Source organism: Puma concolor, chromosome D1 (assembly GCF_028749965.1).
Source record: "Puma concolor isolate L17-30 chromosome D1, mPumCon1.1.hap2, whole genome shotgun sequence".
In the NCBI taxonomy this organism is placed as follows: domain Eukaryota; kingdom Metazoa; phylum Chordata; class Mammalia; order Carnivora; family Felidae; genus Puma; species Puma concolor.
In genome coordinates this window covers 16,799,724-16,817,691 of record NC_141676.1, presented here as the reverse complement: position 1 = coordinate 16,817,691, position 17,968 = coordinate 16,799,724, and the positions used below count along the sequence as shown (strand labels likewise).

Here is a 17,968-nt window from a genome sequence, read left to right as displayed (position 1 = left end):
CCCTTTCTGGTCCTCAGACTGAGCATGAAGCAGCGGTGGGTTTAGACTCAGACGCCAGAAACCAGGCAGGAAGCTCCTGAACGTCCCCCCACCTCCTTGAGTCAGATGCTCCCCAATCCAGTCCCCGTGTGAGAGGCACCGCGGCCCGGCCAGAACGGGGCCCATCTTGCGTGCAAAGTGGCAGGAAGCCCGAGAGCTCCTTGGAACCACAGTGCTGGTGGGAGGGAAGTCATGACCAGGACCTCAAAATGGGGAAGGGACTCCTCTGCTCTCCCGGGGGCTACAGGTGGAAAGCAGGAAAGGTGCGCTGCTGCTCCTCCCAAGGGAGCAGAAGCCCAAGCCTGTGCACCCGGCCCCGGCGCTGCTCCGTGAGGGGGCCTCCCTAACCGTTCTGTGGCTGCCGGCCAGGCCCAAGAACCGATGACAGAGCTGCCCAGATACGGAGCATCTTGGGAGACAGTTCTAGTTAATGCAAACTTTATTTATAAAAGACTCTTAAATTAGTTGTATCATGCCATGCATTCATACAGAATACAGTGACCCTTCAGGGCTACAGGGAGAAGAGCTCACAAACTCAAAGGAAAAACTATTAAAGTTTCTAATAGTTAAAAGCTAGGAAAGATCAGGACGACTTTACAAATGAGCAGTTAAAAATAAAAGACAAAGGCTATGGAGACTAGTCGGAGCTGAGAGGAGGGCAGCTGTTTACAAGTCTGTACACTAAACTACTACACGGACAGTCTTCTAGAGGCAGGGCGCTGGCGGAGAAGCAGAGTATGTACAACGACTCGCGCCGCGGCGGCTCCTCCCGGACCCGCGGTGTGTGCAGCCGGCCAGTCTGTGTGCTAGGCCTGCCGAGGCCCTTCGACTAGGAGGACTCCGAGTTTAGTGAACTGAAGCTGCGGGGTGCCGGGGGCTGGGGCGGCTTCACTTGCGACTGCTCTTTATTCTCTCCAGTCTCTTTTTCAAGTCGTCAATGTTAGCCGTGGAGGACGAGGACGTGGTCGTGGTTCCTGAAGAGTGAGTCTGGTGAGAATCCAGGTCCAAGTGCTGGTGCTGCTCCCGGGACTCCCGGAGCTGAGAGAGTTTGCTGTGCAGCATGTCTGTGGAAGAGGCAACCGTGGGAACTGCTGGTTTGGAGAGCAGAGAGGTCAGCGGAGGTCGGTCATCTTGCTGTGGAGACAAGGGGAGACATTGGTCAAGCGGGTCGGTGCGCAGCTCTGGAACGGCAGCGGCCACTCCGTCCCCGAGCCACACGGAAGGAAAGGAGCGGTACCTTTGTGTTGTCCAGACCACACCGCTGTCGGAGGATTTTGAGTCTTTCCAGGTAGACCGACGGTCCCACCTCCTCTCCGTTTGTGTTACCAATGGAGGACACTGTGCTTGTGGGAGCAGACATACACGTGACCTCCGTCTGAGGGGAGATGCCTAGAGAGGAAGTGTGGAAAGGACACTCAAATGTACCCACGTCCCACTTCTAGACTGGCCTGGTTGATCTGCCACCACAGGGAACGATTTGGGACCTAGATATCGCCATTATAAAGACTGAAAAATCCAGAAGAGTCCATCTGGAGTTGGTGATAAAGGGTGCTCTGAAATTCACAAGATAAGCTGAGCGAGAGCTTCAGGAGTCAACAGAGAAGAGCAGACTGTCAGTTGGGCCGGCCATCTACATCTGGGATATGAGGGGTTGGATCTTGTGACCCTACGCCGACCTGGGCCATCCAAAAGGCCCACGCCACTGCTGGGGCTACGGGAAGTGTCCAGCCGAGGAACCTAAGGACTTTAAATGTTGGCAATGATTAGACGAGGTCTGGACGAGGTGACACACAGGAGGAAGTGCTTATGCAAACCGGGGGAGAGAGCAGGAGCTGAAGGGTACAGTGTATTCAAGGGGAAGAGGCGGAAACGGAGGTGTCCTACAAACACCCAAAGAAGGGACAGGAACGGGAGCATCTGTCACCCCAGCGTGGAGAGCAATATTCTGGCAGGAGAGGGGGAAAAACCAAAAAAATCTGTCACAGTTCTTAAATTCCCGAGAAGGAACAATAACAAAATGCAGGCATTTAAAACACCCAAAGATAATGCGTTACAAGATGCATTATCTAAACCAAAAAGATAAGGTCCTGGGACGACAAACTTCCTTACGGTAAACCAAAGAGTCGCACACAAGATTCCTCTAGGAAAATAGGAATCCCTAATGTAAACGTGAGGAGAATGCTCTGACGGAGAGTGAACGAAGAAGGGCGTGAGAGTCAGCGGTGAGGGACGTGTGAATGCTTTCCACACAAAACCGCTCAGGCATCAGTGGGGACACGCACGTGTGTTGCAAATGTGCTGTTCAGGCCCAAAGTATCAAATGTTGGATATCACCAGAGAGGACTTTGGGAGTGAGAAAAGGGGGCTCTGCCTCGATCAAGCAAACTATGGTATGTCCACTTACCACTTCCAACACCCCACATAACACAGTATCTACTAGGTTAATTGTTCGGCGTCTGTCTCTACCCTTGTGGATTATTAATTTATTATCTATTATTTATTTGTTAGTTTACGTATTTGAGACAGAGAAGTGGGGCTCATTCGAGGCTCGTGTTTATACCCAAAGCAGGGCTCGAGCTCACCAACTGTGAGATCAAGACCTGAGCCAAGTCAGATGCTTAACGACTGAGCCACCCGGGCGCCCTACTCTGGTGGATGTGAAATTCTAGCAGAGGCTTCTCTCTGTTTGCTGCCTGGCACACACAACAGTACTTGCCGAGTGATAGGAACGAAAGCTTCTCTGAATGTTAAGCTGAAACATTACTTCCCCACAGTGGAAAAGCCAAGTATCTGCAAATTACTGCTCACAGGATCTAGAGACAAAGGAAGACCTTGAAGGTGTCAGTTAGAGAAAAGAGAGATCTCTGTCACCATGCAGAGTAGAGCTCTCACATTTGTCCTGTATCTAGTTCTCTGTGAGTTCCGTGAAACTCCTCCTCTAACATTCCCAAATTTGTTTGCCTGAAAAACCGTGTTCCTTTGTGGTTTTCACACTTGATCTTAGCCAAAAGGCTGAGAAGCCATCCTTTGTGGTTTTCAGATTCCAGTCATGTTCTCTCTCACCACGTATCTTGCTAGGCTGAAGCTTCAGTTATATTCTCTGAAATTATTTTTCTCTTCTTCTCAACACCTTAAATTATGCCCCTCCAAGACCTTAAGATGTTTTTTCTTGAAGTGTAATGAGCAGAATGTCTACATATGGACATACCGTGGTTTGCTTGATCAAGGGGTGGGGAGTAGATGACAAATTTTAAGGAAGGTCTGAGACAGTGGTGTCTGGACAAGGAACTGATGGAACAAAGAGAGCCAGTCACAAGACCATCTTGTGGAAGAGCAATCTACATGTAAGAAACGGTTGGTGCAGAGGTCTAAGCAGGTACATAAATGCCTGGTGTGTTCTGGAACAGCAAGGAGGCTGGTGGGGGCTGGAGTATTCGGAATGGGAGTCGGAGTGAGTAGAAGACGCGGCTCTAGTGGTGGCCTTACATGTAGGGCCTCGTAGATCTCTAGAAGGCCTTTTGCTGAGAAAGGGAGAGCCTTTGGGAAACATTTGAGAAGTACTGTTTTGGTGCTATGCGTGGAAATGGGAAGGCGACAGTGGAGGCAAGGGGTCAGCATGAAGAACAGTGCGTGGATTCTGTACATGGTTTGCAGGCAGAGCCAAAAGGATTTCCCGACAGAGAGGAAGACAAGACTCAAAGGCTCTGGGTCTAAGCAAACTAGAAGGACAAAGTTGCCATCACCTGAGATGGACAAGAAAGGAAACAGCAGGTCTCCTCCTGGCTTGGAGGAATATCTGGAGCTTAGCAGTGACATGTTGAGTTTACAATGCCTACTAGAGACCCAAGTGGAGGCATCATGCAGGATGTATCTGTTGGGATTAGGAAGAAGGTCTGAGCTGGACCCAAAACAACACTGGGCCTCTCTGGCACGTAAACGGTATCTCAAGTGATGAGACTACATGGATTAGTTACGGGAATGAGAGTAAGAAGAGATGGTTACCGACTGAAGCCTGGGGAGCGCCAACATGAAGAGTTCAAGGAGAGGAAGAATCGGAGACCAAGAAGGAAGAGGCCAGGAAGGCTGCGTAGGAGGAGACCAAAGAGAGCATGGACAACTAGAAGCCCAGAGAAGAAATGGTTTCAAGGGCAGGGAACACTGTCCTTGTCAAACACTGATGATGGGTCAAGTCAGGTGACAGAGGTGACCACTGTCTGTAGCCATGTGAACATTGCTGGTGACCATTAAATATTGAGGAGCACAGGCATTAATTTAAATGTGTCAAAGCCTCCAGTTCCTGAGCTGGGAGATATTTTGAACTCATCCCTGAAGCTACTAGAGGAAATCATACCTGTTGATGAGGGAATACGGCCTTTGCCTTCTCTCTCCATCTCAATCACCCGAAGGCCTCTTTCAACATAGCTCTGGAAGAACTGGGAGGAATTTTTCAGAAATGGTTCAATGTCGGCATCTGAATATTTCTTCTTATATTCATATAACTCTGCTAGGCCCTGGTTAATAAGAAAAAGGAAGAGGAGGGAGAAATTAGTCAGTGGCCCTTCTCTATAAAGCAGAAGCCCATTTGGCTAGACCCTTTCCCTTTTACCTCTTTGGTGTTCTCTTTAGAGCCAATCTTCTTAAAAATCTCAGCCAAGAAATCATTCACTTTGGCCTTTGATGATTTTTCATCCTGAAATTGAAAGGCACAAAGGACCGGCTAGACCCGAGTTATTAATTAGGAACCCCCCCATGGTTGGATAAGAACTAAAGATATCTCAAAATCCAGACCTTACTGGTATGTTCCTGTGGCTAACAGAAGCACCAATGTCTACAGTGGAAAACACTAACATTCTGAGTTACTGAATGCCTCCAGCTGCAGCTTTTCAACTAAACTTGAGGAGGAAGGACCTTGGCCCATTCCTCCCTAATTAAGTAGAGCTCACAGTGGATTTATTTGGCAACCAAAGCCTTAAGCACAAGTACAGAAACCTTTCTTAGGGACCAAGAGGCACATGGTTAGAACTAGTTCATATTTGAAAACTTAAAGGTGGAAAATGGTTATGACACCTCAGCAGGAGAGTGGTCCCATCCCTGAGCCTTAACCTTAGACCCTCAGAAAGATGGGCTCCAGCGTTTACATCTGTGACAGGATCACCACCCTTAGTCTTTTGAGTCAGGACACTTACTATTCGAGATGCTCCCTTTTCTGTTTCCTTATCAGACTTGCTCCCGGTCTGGTCCATGCTGTGCTTCATCATCCGGCAGAGGTGGGCCTCCAGCTCAGATTCGTTCTTGTTGTCAATCATTGTTAGGTGGTCTAGGATCTGTGGGAGACAGACGCACATTGAAATGGCAGCAATGCCGTGATGTTCTCTCAAGCTCCCTCAGGGACCAGCTGCTGTTCTCACATACCTTGGGCCCTTTTAATTTGCATAAAGTGTGCAGCAGCGTCTTTAGGGTCCTTATGGGAAATTCACTTTTGCATTGCTTCAGTTTCTCTTTGGGGAAGACCTTCATGAAAATATGTATGTCCAGAAGAATTCTGTCCAGATTAATGCTGTTGATGGTATCAGGCAAGAGTCGAACCATTCTCCAGAGACACTATTGGAAAAAGAAACAAAGTTAGGAGGAGTGGCTGAAGAATGAGGATCACTCCTGGTACCATTCACCTGTCCCAAGCTCTGTGGTCACTTCCAAAAGATGGTCAGGGATATAAGTGTGGAACACCACCATGCCTTTTGAGTTCAGCTGCTATAACATGAACAATTTCACTCATTTCAAGCACATCACGGCAAGAGTGTGACCAGCCATCCATGTAATCATCCCCACACCTCCTTCACACTCCCTGGAAACGGGGGCCTTGGTGAGAAGGTATGGAGAATCGGGTGTGGAACCCAACAGTACAGCAGTTCATACAGCTTAACCAAACCTGACCCAAGGACACAGACTCAATTACAGTGTAATAACAATGTTATAATGTTGCAGATACGTTCACTTAGGGTTTTCCGTTCAAGAGGCTAAAATATTACAGGACAGGGCTATACTTACTATTTCCCAAAAAGGTATAACATTTGTCTCATGAAACTAATTACCTTTTGCTTCTAGGATAATTCGTCTTTCCCTTTTCATTGTTTGAGGCCAAGAACTGTTCAGGCCTGAGCCTGGGGTATAAACTCGAGACCAAGTATATTTTTTTTCAGGTGTTCCTTGGTTGATCTGAGTCTATGTCTTACTTTCAACTCCCCTCTCTGCACACTTTAACAAGTATTGCATTTTGGAAAGAAAAGAGATCAAATTATTTCAACTTTACCTTCATAACAAGCTCTGAGAATTTGGGAGAACTGGCTGTTGCTAGCAGGCTGTCTTGGAGCAAAACAAGTAGGGCACTAGAAAAAAAAAATCCCAACATGGTAACATTAATAAGTTTCAAACGTGCATTCCAATTAAAACCAATAGTTGAAAGGCCAAGTGTAAATATTCTGTATCCATCTAACAAATTGAGAGCCTATGGATCAGGATTGTCTCTGATTACTTGACATTCAGCTATAAAGAAAATAAACATCAATCATTTAAGCTTTCTCAGTTACTACTTGGTAAATGGTAAAGCTTGTCACTATTTTTCATTGTCACTGGTAGCTGAGAAACAAATGTACCTGAAATGTACGTGGAAGGAGAGGTAATCAACAAACATGATAGTTCTATTCTAGAAAATTCTTTATAATTTTTTTTAAAGTTTATTTATTTTGAGAGACAGTGCAAGTGGGGGAGGAACAGAGACAGGGAGACAGAGAATCCCAAGCAGGCTCTGCACCGTCAGCTTGGAGCCCACTGTGGGGCTCAAACTCATGAAACCATGAGATCATGACCTGAGCAGAAACCATGAGTCAGATGCTTAACTGACTGAGCCACCCAGGCGTCCCTATTCTAGAAAAGTCTTGATGCTGGCTGGCTTACTAAGTTGTTACTAGTTTTAGCTGCTGTCTCGGGTCAGAACACTTTAGGTTCGTGAGGAAGAGAAGAGTAATAAACAAACTTATTAGGCAAACCTAAAGTTATAATTGGTCTTAGTGACTTTGGTTTCCATGGGTAGACAAAAGAGAGGCTGTTTCAGGCTCAAATGGTGAGAGCATGGATATACCTCAGGATGTTGGTCTGGTCTGACTTCTCCAGAACCTTCACCACCAAGAGGTTCACAGAGCGGATCACCTGTTGTCCTTCCTCTAGATCTTCAATCCTAGAGTCCAGCATTAAGGTGATGAGGCCATGCATCAGGTCTTTCAGTACTCCAGTGGAGGCCTCCCGGGCAAGGCTTTCTATCTGAAACAGCTATCCAATCATACTTGTGTTAGGTATGAAAGCCAATATATAAAACAAAGAAGATAAATGTGGGTGGCACATTCTAGTAAACAGTTACACTGTATTAAAAAAAAATGCAGAGTATTAGGGGGAAAAAAACCATCAGACTTCCTCAAATCTCCAGAAATAGCCAAAACCAATTGGAGTGCTTCTTCCTTCCTGTTGTAAAAGTACTTTCTGTGTGAGTAGTTATCTGTGACAATGCAACCAGGGGTCCTACCATGCCTAATGAAGACACTGGCAGGAAGCAGAAATCTAGGTAGTATGTAAGCATTCTATTTTGTGTCCTAACAGTAAGGCACCCAACATCTAATGAAAGTAGTCCGTAGTCTGCAAGTAAAACTCTGTAAGTGATGTAGGATTCAACAGAACATCTACACAGATTCAGGTTCTAGAACCCAGGTAGGATGAGACTGAAAAGAAGCTCATGTTCTGTAGAGGTGGCCTTACCGAAATCATGTTGCCAATGATACAGCTATAAAGCTTGATGATCTCATCTTTCTCCAATTTCTCATCTGCCATATGTGTGTTGTAGATGAGTCTTAGCTGCATGAACGTGGCTATCAGAAACTGATCAATATGGCCAGACATAGCTTCAGCTTTGTCTTCCTGTCTCAGGACCTCATCAATCTGGTAACAAAAACCCCAAGATATGTTAACTAAAATTAAAAACAAAAACAACAAAACAACCCCCAAGATACAGTCTCCAAGCTTCATACTTAGAAGTAGCAGGAAAATGTTATGTCTATAATATTTATTAGCAAAGTACTTATAATAATATCTAACCTAGAAAAAAAATCCAGTCACTTTACACATAAATAACTAGTCCTTAGGGATTCAAACACTCAGCAGATACTAACTGAGCAAGATACTGTTAGGTAAATTAGTCACAGATCCTATTGTAAAAGGTTCACTATCTAGAAGATTAGGGAATATAATCCTTATGTTTAAATGTCTCATCTATTAAAGTGAATACCCATCATCTCATTTGATCATTCAACAGCTCTGGAGAATCAGTAAGGTAAGTTAGTAAGATCTCCATTTACTACATGAGAAAAGCAAGGCTCAGAAAGATCAGACTACTTAGTCCAAACTCAAAACTCAAGTTTTCCCACATCCTGATTCTGGTGTTCTTTTTGGTTTGGTACATTGGTTGTCACTAACAGTAAAATGCACTACTGTGGGTAAAACATGTATTTCCCATTCACTACTGTAAAAATACCTTATTTTTATGATTACATAAATACCACCCAGAGACAAACATGTCAATCTTCAATAACCGCCCCCTCCCCCATCTTTTTTAAGAGAGCATGAGAACGGGGGAGAGGGAGAGAGAGAGAGAGAGAGGCATACACACAATGGGAGAGAATCTCAAACAGGCTCCACACTTGGCACAGAGCCCAACTCAGGGCTCCGTCCCAAGACCCTGGAATCATGAGCTGAAATCAAGAGTCGGACACTCAACCGACTGACACGCCCAGGCACCCCTAATGACCCTACTTTCTGGCAGGGTTGTCCTATTGTGCAACTCCAGGGAGCACCATTTTGACAGACTGCAGTGGGAATGGTGCCTGCTGGTGTGGAAGCCAGGAGTCCTACTTTCATTTGCATCTTTATGCGTGTCATACCTCATTGGCACATACAATTTTATATAACTGGAGCTGTTTAACAACGTTGTGTCAACAAAGACACCATAAAAAATACTTTTTCTCCCCCCAGGGGGAAGCTTACCCTTTTTCTAAGGTAATTAACATTAACAACCTGGTCCACATCCTTTCACATTCACAGAGTCATATACAACCACATGTGCATGCACAAATGGGGTCAAGGTTTAGGTTGTTTATTTTAAAGAGGATTATAGTTCGTACATTTCTCTGCATCTAGCTTTTCTAGCACAACAGAAAATTATGAAATTCCCCAAAGGCCACAGGAATAGCTCTATTTTTAAAGACTGCATTAACAGTCTACATATGCATGTGCCAAAGTTTACTCAGTTGTTCCCTTACTAACTTTCAATGTGTTTCCGGTCTGGTTATTTTGTTTACTATAAATAAGGTTTCAATAAACGTCTTTGTACATGTATCCTAATATACTTGTGTTTTTATTTCTAAAAGAACGATACATTTCAAATGATGGCATAATACATATTACTGTGTGGTTTTCTTTAAAAAGGCACATTGGGGCGCCCGGGTGGCATGCAACGTCCATCCGACTCTTGGTTTCAGCTCAGGTCATGATCCCAGGGTCATGGGATCAAGCTGAGTTGGGCTCTGTGCTGAGAGTGGAGCTTGCTTGGGATTCTCATTTTCTCTCTCCTTCTGCCCCTCTCCCCTGTTCACACGCAAACTCATGCTTTCTCTCTCTCAAATTAAAAAAAAAGGCACTAACATTGCATTTGCATTTCTACATTTAATGCACAAGTACTGTTTTTCCACAAGCTCTACTGCCTGTATGTTATTAGGCTTTTTATTTTTTGCCACTCTGATGGCAAAACATGCTATCTTATTGTTACTTTAGGCTCCACACCCAGTGTGGAGCCCAAAGGAGGGCTTGAACTGATGACCCTGAGATTAAGATCTGAGTTGAGATCAACAATCAGACACTTAACAAACTGAGCCACCCAGGGGTCCCTTATTGTTACTTTAATTTGCATTTTGTGGCAAAGGAGGGCCTGGACCTCTTTTCACATATTTACTGGCCGTTTGGATATCTTGTGTGATTTGCCTATTCACATCCTTCAGTCATTTTTCTATTGGGTTCTCCTTTTCTCAAGAGTTAATAAAAGCTCTGTTTAGTGTAGCTATTAATCCTTTATTGGTCATCTGGGTTGCAAATATATTCCACAATATGTACGCAATATACTACTTGTCTACTGATAGTATATGGTAGATTTCTGCAGATTAAAATCTTAAAATTTTATATGTTCGAATGTGTCTTTTCTTATTCTTCTTAGGTTTCCTTCCTTGTTTTTAAATGTTTTCCCCAAGGGGCGCCTGGGTGGCGCAGTCGGTTAAGCGTCCGACTTCAGCCAGGTCACGATCTCGCGGTCCGGGAGTTCGAGCCCCGCGTCAGGCTCTGGGCTGATGGCTCAGAGCCTGGAGCCTGTTTCCGATTCTGTGTCTCCCTCTCTCTCTGCCCCTCCCCCGTTCATGCTCTGTCTCTCTCTGTCCCAAAAATAAATAAACGTTGAAAAAAAAAAAAAAATTAAATGTTTTCCCCAAGTCCCCTGGTTATTTCAAAAATTTAGGGGGGGTGATGAATTGTTTAAAATTTTCACAGGGTTACTTTTTTTTTTTTTAATCTCTTCCACATCTATGGTTGGTTCCTTCCTCATTCCTGATACATATTTTTGTTCTCTAGTCAGTCTATTAAGGAATTTGTTTTGTTTTACAAGAAACAAATTAAGAGTTGTTATTTTAAAAATCCATCTTAGGGGCGCTTGGCTGGCTCAGTCAGATGAGCGTGTGATTGTTGGGTCTTGGGGTTGTGAGTTCGAGTCCCATGTTGGGTATAGACATTATGAATAAACAAACTGAAAAAATAAACATCCATCTCATGAACTATAGCTTTATTATCTCCTTTCAGATATTTTTTATTTTTCTAACTTCTGATAAATACTAAGTTACTTCATTTTAGCTTTTTCCTAATAGCAAATGCATTTCAGGCAATATATTTTTCATTTTCTTTCTTTTTATTTTTTTTGTGTGCGGATATCCAATTGTCCCCGTATAATTTATTGAAAAGACTTTCCTTTCCTTACTGTTGAACACTTCAGTGACACATTAGTTATAAATCTATTGCGCCTATATGCGTGTATTTATTTGTGGGTTTTTTAATTCTGTTCCATTGAGTCTAGTTATTTTTATGTCAATATCACATTGTCTTAATTACTATAGCTATACTATACTTAAAAAATTTTTTTTAAATTTACATCCAAGTTAGTTAGCATATAATGCAACAATGATTTTAGGAGTAGATTCTTTAATGCCCCTTACCTGTTTAGCCCATCCACCCTCCCACCACCTCTCCAATAACCCTTTGTTTGTTCTCCATATTTAAGAGTCTCTTATGTTTTGTCCCCCTTGCTGTTTTTATATTTGCTTCCCTTCCCTTGTGTTCATCTGTTCTGTATCTTAAATTCCTCATATGAGTGAAAGTCATATCTTTCTCTAATTTCACTTAGCATAACACCCTCCAGTTCCATCCACGTGGTTGCAAATGGCAAGATTTCATTCTTTTTGATTGCTGAGTATTACTCCATTGTATATATATATATACTACATCTTTATCCATTCTCCATAGATGGACATGTGTGCTTTTTCCATACCTTGGCTATTGTTGATAGTGCTGCTATGAACTTTGGGGTGCATGTGCCCCTTTGAAACAGCATACCTGTATCCCTTGGATAAATACCTAGTAGTGTAATTGTTGGGTTGTAGGGTAGTTCTATTTTTAATTTTCTGAGGAACCTCCATACTGTTTTCCAGAGTGGCTGCACCAGTTTGCATTCCCACCAGTGGTGCAACAGAGATCCTCTTTCTCCACATCCTTGCCAACATCTGTCCTTGCAAAACTGAGTTGTTAATGTTAGCCATTCTGACAGGTGTGAGGTGGTATCTCATTGTGGTTCTGATTTGTATTTTCCTGATGATGGGTGATGTTGAGCATTCTTTCATGTGTTGGTTGGCTATCTGGATGTCTTCTTTGGAGAAATGTCTATTCATGTTTTTTTGCGCATTTCTTCACTGGATTATTTGTTTTTTGGGTGTTGAGTTAGATAAGTTCTTTATAGATTTTGGATACTAACCCTTTATCTGATAGGTTGTTTGCAAATATCTTCTCCCATTCTTGTCGGTTGCATTTTAGTTTTGCTGATTGTTTCCTGTGGTGTGCAGACGATTTTTATTTTGAGGAGATCCCAATAGTTCATTTTTGCTTTTGTTTCCCTTGCGTCTGGAGACGTGTTGAGTAAGAAGTTGCTGAGGCCAAGATCAAAGAGGTTTTTGCCTGCTTTCTCCTCGAGGACTTTGATGGCTTCCTGTCTTACATTTAGGTCTTTCATCCATTTTGAGTTTCTTTTTTTTTGTGTATGATGTACGAAAGTGGTCCAGGTTCATTTTTTTGCATGTCGCTGTCCAGTCTTCCCAGTACCACTTGCTGAAGAGACCATCTTTATTCCATTGGATATTCTTTCCTGCTTTGTCAAAGATTAGTTGGACATACGTTTGTGGGTCCATTGGGTTCTCTATTCTGTTCCATTGATCTGAGTGTCTGTTTTTGTGCCAGCAATATATTTTTCTGAGTTCAGCAGTTTCACTACAGGTTTAGAGGGAAATGCTTTCCTACTATTCACTATTAAGAATTTTTTGGTTTTTTAATCAAAGGGTTAGTCAGGAGGGTGTTTCATACTTTTTCCAAGTGGCCATTATTTTTTGTGATATTATTTATTAAAAAGTCTGTTGGGTTACCAATAAAGAATTTGGTGAGTATATCTTTTACTACAACAGTTGTTAAGATATAAAAAAATATAGATATTTTCAGAGACTGTAAAATTCTATGTACACATATATTAAGTCCGGTTTACTGTTTACTAATACTATTTTATTAAGGTTTAACAACGTTAATACAATATACAAATCCTAACAGTACATCTTAATGAAATTCTATGCATATGCATCTGTATATCTGCCATGAGAACAAGCTATAGGACATTGGTTGCACCCAAAGCCCTCTTCCTGCCCCTCCAAGCTGGTAAACTGGTATCCTGCCTTTCACCAGGGGTTACTGCTATTCTATCTGGTTTTTCCTTTAAAAAAAAAAAACATTCTGACCTCCAACTGGTTAAGAATTATTTCATTCCCATGTCCTTATCTTTCATCTACTACATCTGTCCCAATTCTCTCAACCTATAACTTGTCTTTTTATTTATTTATTTTTTTTAAAGTAGGCTCTACACCCAACATGGGGCTTGAACTCACAACGCTGAGATCAAGAGTCGTGTGCTCTACTGACTGAGCCAGCCAGGTGCCCTGCTTGGCTTTTCATTTTGTTATAAACAGAGTATCTTGTGATAAACAGATGTTTTCAGAAATTTTAAAGTAGTAAAAGATTTCTATTTTTTCCTTTATGTTTTTTTGTGTCTAGTTTAAAAAGAAATCCTTACATAATGTGAAGTAAAAAATGTTCTATTAAGTTTTCCTTCTCACATCTAGGTCTTTAATCCATCTGAAATATACTTTGGCGTAGGAAATAGCAATCTAATTATACTGCTGTTCCCGTGGAAGATAACCAGTCCTAGCACCATTTACTGATTAATCCAGCTTTTACCAAGGGATTTTTAATGTCTTTTCTGTTCCTTTTTTTTGGGGTGGGGGAGGAGAGAAGTAGGGGGAGAGAGGGAGGGAGGGAGGGACGGGGGGAGAGAGGCAGAGGGAGAGGGAAAGGGAGAGGGAGAGGGGGAGAGAGAGAGAGAGAGAGAGAGAGAAAATGAGCACAACCAGGGGATGGGCAGATGGAGAGAGGGACAGAGGATCTGAAGCAGGCTCACCACTGAAAGCAGAAAGCCTGATGTGGGTCCTGAACCCACGAACCGTGAGATCATGGTCTGAGCTGAAATCGGAGGTTTAACCAACTGAGCAACCCAGGTGCCCCCAATACTGCACAATCTTAATTACAGTGGCTCTGTAGTTACTGTTGATGTATAGTGATAAAGGACCTCTGCACTGTGTTATAATTTTAAAAAACTTTCTTGGGGTGCCTGGGTGGCTCAGTCAGTTGAGCATCCAAGTCTTGATTTCAGCTCAGATCATGATCCCAGAGTTGTGGGATGAACCCCGCAATGAATTCCACACTTAGTGTGGAGCCTGTTTACGATTCTCTCTCTCTCTGCCCCTCTCCCCTGGTTATGTGCATGTGCTCTCTCAAAAAAATTTAAAAAAGATATGTAGATTTAAAATTTTTTTTAATTAAAAAACTGTCTTAAAAAACTGACTGCTGGGGTGCTTGGGTGGCTCAGTCAGTTAAGCAACTGACTCGGGCTTGGTCATGATCTCGCTGGTGGTTTGTAGGTTTGAACCCTGCGTGGGTTTCTGTGCCGACAGCTCAGGGCCTGGAGCCTGCTTCGGATTCTGTGTCTCCCTATCTCGCTGACTCTCCCCCACTCACGCTCTCTCTCTCTCAAAAATAAATAAAACTTCAAAAAAAAAAATAAATTTCAGCATCAATTTCATAACTGTAGAACTGTTGAGATTTTGATTAGAATGGCTTTCACTGTATAGGTAAATTTGAGGCAAATTGGCATCTTGATAACCCCAAACCTTGTGAACATATTATATTTCCATTTATTTGGAAATTCTCTAATGCCATTCAATTTCCTCTATAAAGGTTTTACATATAAAATGCTTGATTTATTCCTATGTAAATGTTTTTGTTACTGACGGTTTTCTTTTTTTTAATATTCTCATAAATCTTTATTTATATTTTTAAATGTTTTTATTTCTCTGAGACAGAGACAGAGAGAGAGAGAGAGGGAGAGAGAGAGAGAAAACACAAGAGGGGGAGGGGCAGAGAGCAAGCGGGAGACACAGAATCCGAGGTTGAGCTGTCAGCACAGAACCTGACATAGGGCTTGGACTCAGGAACCGCAAGACTGTGACCTGAGCCAAAGTCAGACATGTAACCGACTGAGCCACCCAGGCACCCCTGTTAATTTTCTTATAATAAAAATATATAAAATTTACCATTTTAACTATCTCTTAAAAAAAATGTTAAGTTTACTTATTTATTTAGAGAGAGAGAGCATGAGCAGGGGAGGAACAGACAGAGAGAGAATCCCAAGCAGGCTGTGCACTATAGCCTGACTCAAGGCTCAAATACATGAACTGTGAGATCATGATCTGAGCCAAAATCACAAACCGGATGCTTAACTGAGCCACCAAGGTGCCCATTTTAACCACTTAAGTATATAATCCAGTGGCATTAAGTACCTTCACAATGTTATATAACCATTACCACTATCTATTTCTACAACTTTGTTATCATTCTAATCGGACTCCATACCCATTAAATAATAACTCCAAATTCCGCCGCCCTTCCCTAGCCCTGGTAACCTCTATTCTACTTTCTCTGTGTGTTTGCCTATCCTAGGTACCTCATATATGTGTAATCACACAATATTTGTCCCTTTGTGTCTGATTTATTGTATTTAGCATAAGGTTTCCAAGGTTCATCCATGTTATAGCATGCATCAGAATTTCATTCATCTTTATGGCTGAAAAATATTCCATGGTATGTATATACCACATTTTGTTGATCCATTCACATGCTGATGGACTCTTAAGTTGTTTTCCACCTTTTGTCTGCTGTGAAGAATGCTGCTATAATAAACACTGGTGCACAACTATCTGTGTGGGTCCCTGCTTTCAGGTAGTGGAAATATTGGATCTTATTGTAATTCTTGTTTAACTTTTTGAAGAACCACCAGACTGTGTTTTCCATAAATGGCTGTACCATTTTATGTCCTTACCAGTAATGCACACAGGTTCCAGTTTCTCCACATCCTTGCCAATACTATTGACCATTTAAAAACAATTTTTTTTTTTAATGTTTTTATTCAAGAGCGAGCGAGAGCAGGAAAAGGGCAGAGATAGAGACAGACAGAGAGAGAGAGAGAGAGAGATCCAAAGCAGGCTCCAGGCTCTGAGCTGTCAGCACAGAGTCAGAGGAGGGGCCCAAACTAGTGAACTGCAAGATCATGACTTGAGTCAAAGTCAGTTGCTTAACCAACTGAGCCACCCAGGTGCCCTATTTCCCATTTTTAGAAAAAAAAGAAAATCCTACTGGGGTATGAAGTAGTATCTCATCGTGGTTTTGATCTGCATTTCCTTAATGACTAAAAGATGGCAAACATCTTTTCACATGCTTACTGGCCATTTGTGTATCTTCTTTGGAGAAATGTTGATTTAAGTCCTTTGCCCATTTTTGAATTTTCTTTCTGTTTGTGTGGTTGAATTGTGGGAATTCTTTATGTGTTCTGGATATTAATCTCTTTTCAGATATATAGTTTGCAAATATTTTCTCTCATTCTGTGGGGTGTCTTTTTACTCTCTCGAGAGTGACCTTTGTTTGATGCACAAAACTTTTATTTGGTAAAGTTCAATTTTATTATTTTTTCTTCTGTTGCCATTGCTTTTGGTGTCATATCCAAAAAATCACTGCCAAGTCTAATATCATGAAGATTTCCCCCTATGTTTTATTTGTTTTGTTTGGGATACCATTAGGTTATTATAAAAGAGAGACATGGAAATTATTTACATGATGGAAGATTTCACAACTTTACTAGAATGGGCAGCTTCACATGACGCCATTTCAATAATGATTTATTTTAGCCTACATACTTCCTGAGAATGTCACCAGAAATAATCCTTGTCATCCAGAACTACTTTGGTGCTTCCATATTCTGGGAGAATTTTATCTCCAACTTTCATTCTAACTAGTTGAATCTCTCTCTTTTATCTAGAGCCCCATCCATACACTTTTCCTTGAGATTTTTCTGGAAGCAAAATGCCTCCTTTGGTTACAGTTTTGGCTATACTCCTTTCAACTAAAACTTGGTCAAAGAGGGGAAGAAACTTTCTAAACGCCTGTCCTGACATGACTGGCTGCTGCAGTTCAACTGTACTTTGCTTTTGAGCTGCCACCACCACAAGGAGAACCCTCCCCACCCCCGCCCTGCCCCTGCCATGTTTTCTTCTAAGAGTTTTAGAGCTTTAGCTATTACATGTACGTCTTTGGTCCATTTTGAGTTAATTTTTGTATATAGTATGAGTCCAACTTCATTCTTTTGCATGTGGATATCCATTTCTCCCAGCATCATTTGTTGAAAAGACTATCCTTTCCCCACTGAATGGTCTTGTCACTGTTGTCATTTAATTTGGTTTCAGCAGTGATCATCCTCTCCTTTCAGTCCATCTACTCAATTTTAAAATTCTAAAACTTTTTTTTTTTTTTTTGCTGGGGAGAATATATGTAATAAATAATCCTCGTTAAGTACTCTTTCCACATACCCCCTCCCCCCCAACCCTGTGGTCATCTAGTCCCCTCCAGCAGTTTCAAGTTTCCCTGTACCAGGAAATTCCCATTCTGGTTATTTTGTTTTATTCCTTTTCCCAATTACTGAGTCCCTTACAGTGTGGCTTGTTATCATTCTTTATCTAGTCAGGATTCACTCTTGGGTCTTTTTGGAAATCCTCGATTATGGCAATCTGAGCAGGGGAGACATAGCAGTTTCTGCCCTTCTAAGTCTGTGGTATGCCAGCTGGCAATCTATCAGTCATATGGCACAGCACCAAGAGCGGGCACTTCTGCTCTTCTGTCTCTGAAGGTACAAAAGCTAGAGACTTCCCAGCCTCAGACAGTGAATTCAGGCTTTTTGTTCGGCAACTTATAGTTCCTTGGGGGGCCAGGGAGAACACCAGGTCCTCCTATCAATAACACTCATACAGACCACCATTGCCGTTTCTTTAGGGGATATGCTGATCTCCACAAAAAGAGTCTTTCCAGGAATTTTGGTGTT

General features: G+C 42.3%; 1 protein-coding gene and 1 pseudogene across 5 annotated transcripts in view; both read right to left on the bottom strand.

Moving 5' to 3' along the window:
• Positions 1–460: 460 nt before the first annotated feature.
• CKAP5 (cytoskeleton associated protein 5) overlaps positions 461–17,968 on the bottom strand; it is a 113,261-nt gene continuing 95,753 nt past the window's right edge. For 4 of the 5 annotated variants that reach the window (XM_086677531.1, XM_025927913.2, XM_086677533.1 and 1 more), the window contains 9 exons: positions 7,846–8,025; positions 7,178–7,365; positions 6,350–6,425; positions 5,452–5,640; positions 5,226–5,363; positions 4,646–4,729; positions 4,391–4,550; positions 1,277–1,428; positions 461–1,173 (listed from right to left, as the gene is read on the bottom strand). In XM_086677531.1, coding sequence (XP_086533657.1) covers positions 928–1,173; positions 1,277–1,428; positions 4,391–4,550; positions 4,646–4,729; positions 5,226–5,363; positions 5,452–5,640; positions 6,350–6,425; positions 7,178–7,365; positions 7,846–8,025 — 1,413 coding nt within the window. In that variant the 3' untranslated portion in view covers positions 461–927. Of the gene's footprint in view, positions 1,174–1,276; positions 1,429–3,274; positions 3,328–4,390; positions 4,551–4,645; positions 4,730–5,225; positions 5,364–5,451; positions 5,641–6,349; positions 6,426–7,177; positions 7,366–7,845; positions 8,026–17,968 lie in introns of those variants that run through there. The other variant, XM_086677535.1, reaches the window with a different exon arrangement.
• Positions 13,826–17,102, bottom strand: LOC147576512 (10 kDa heat shock protein, mitochondrial pseudogene; annotated as a pseudogene).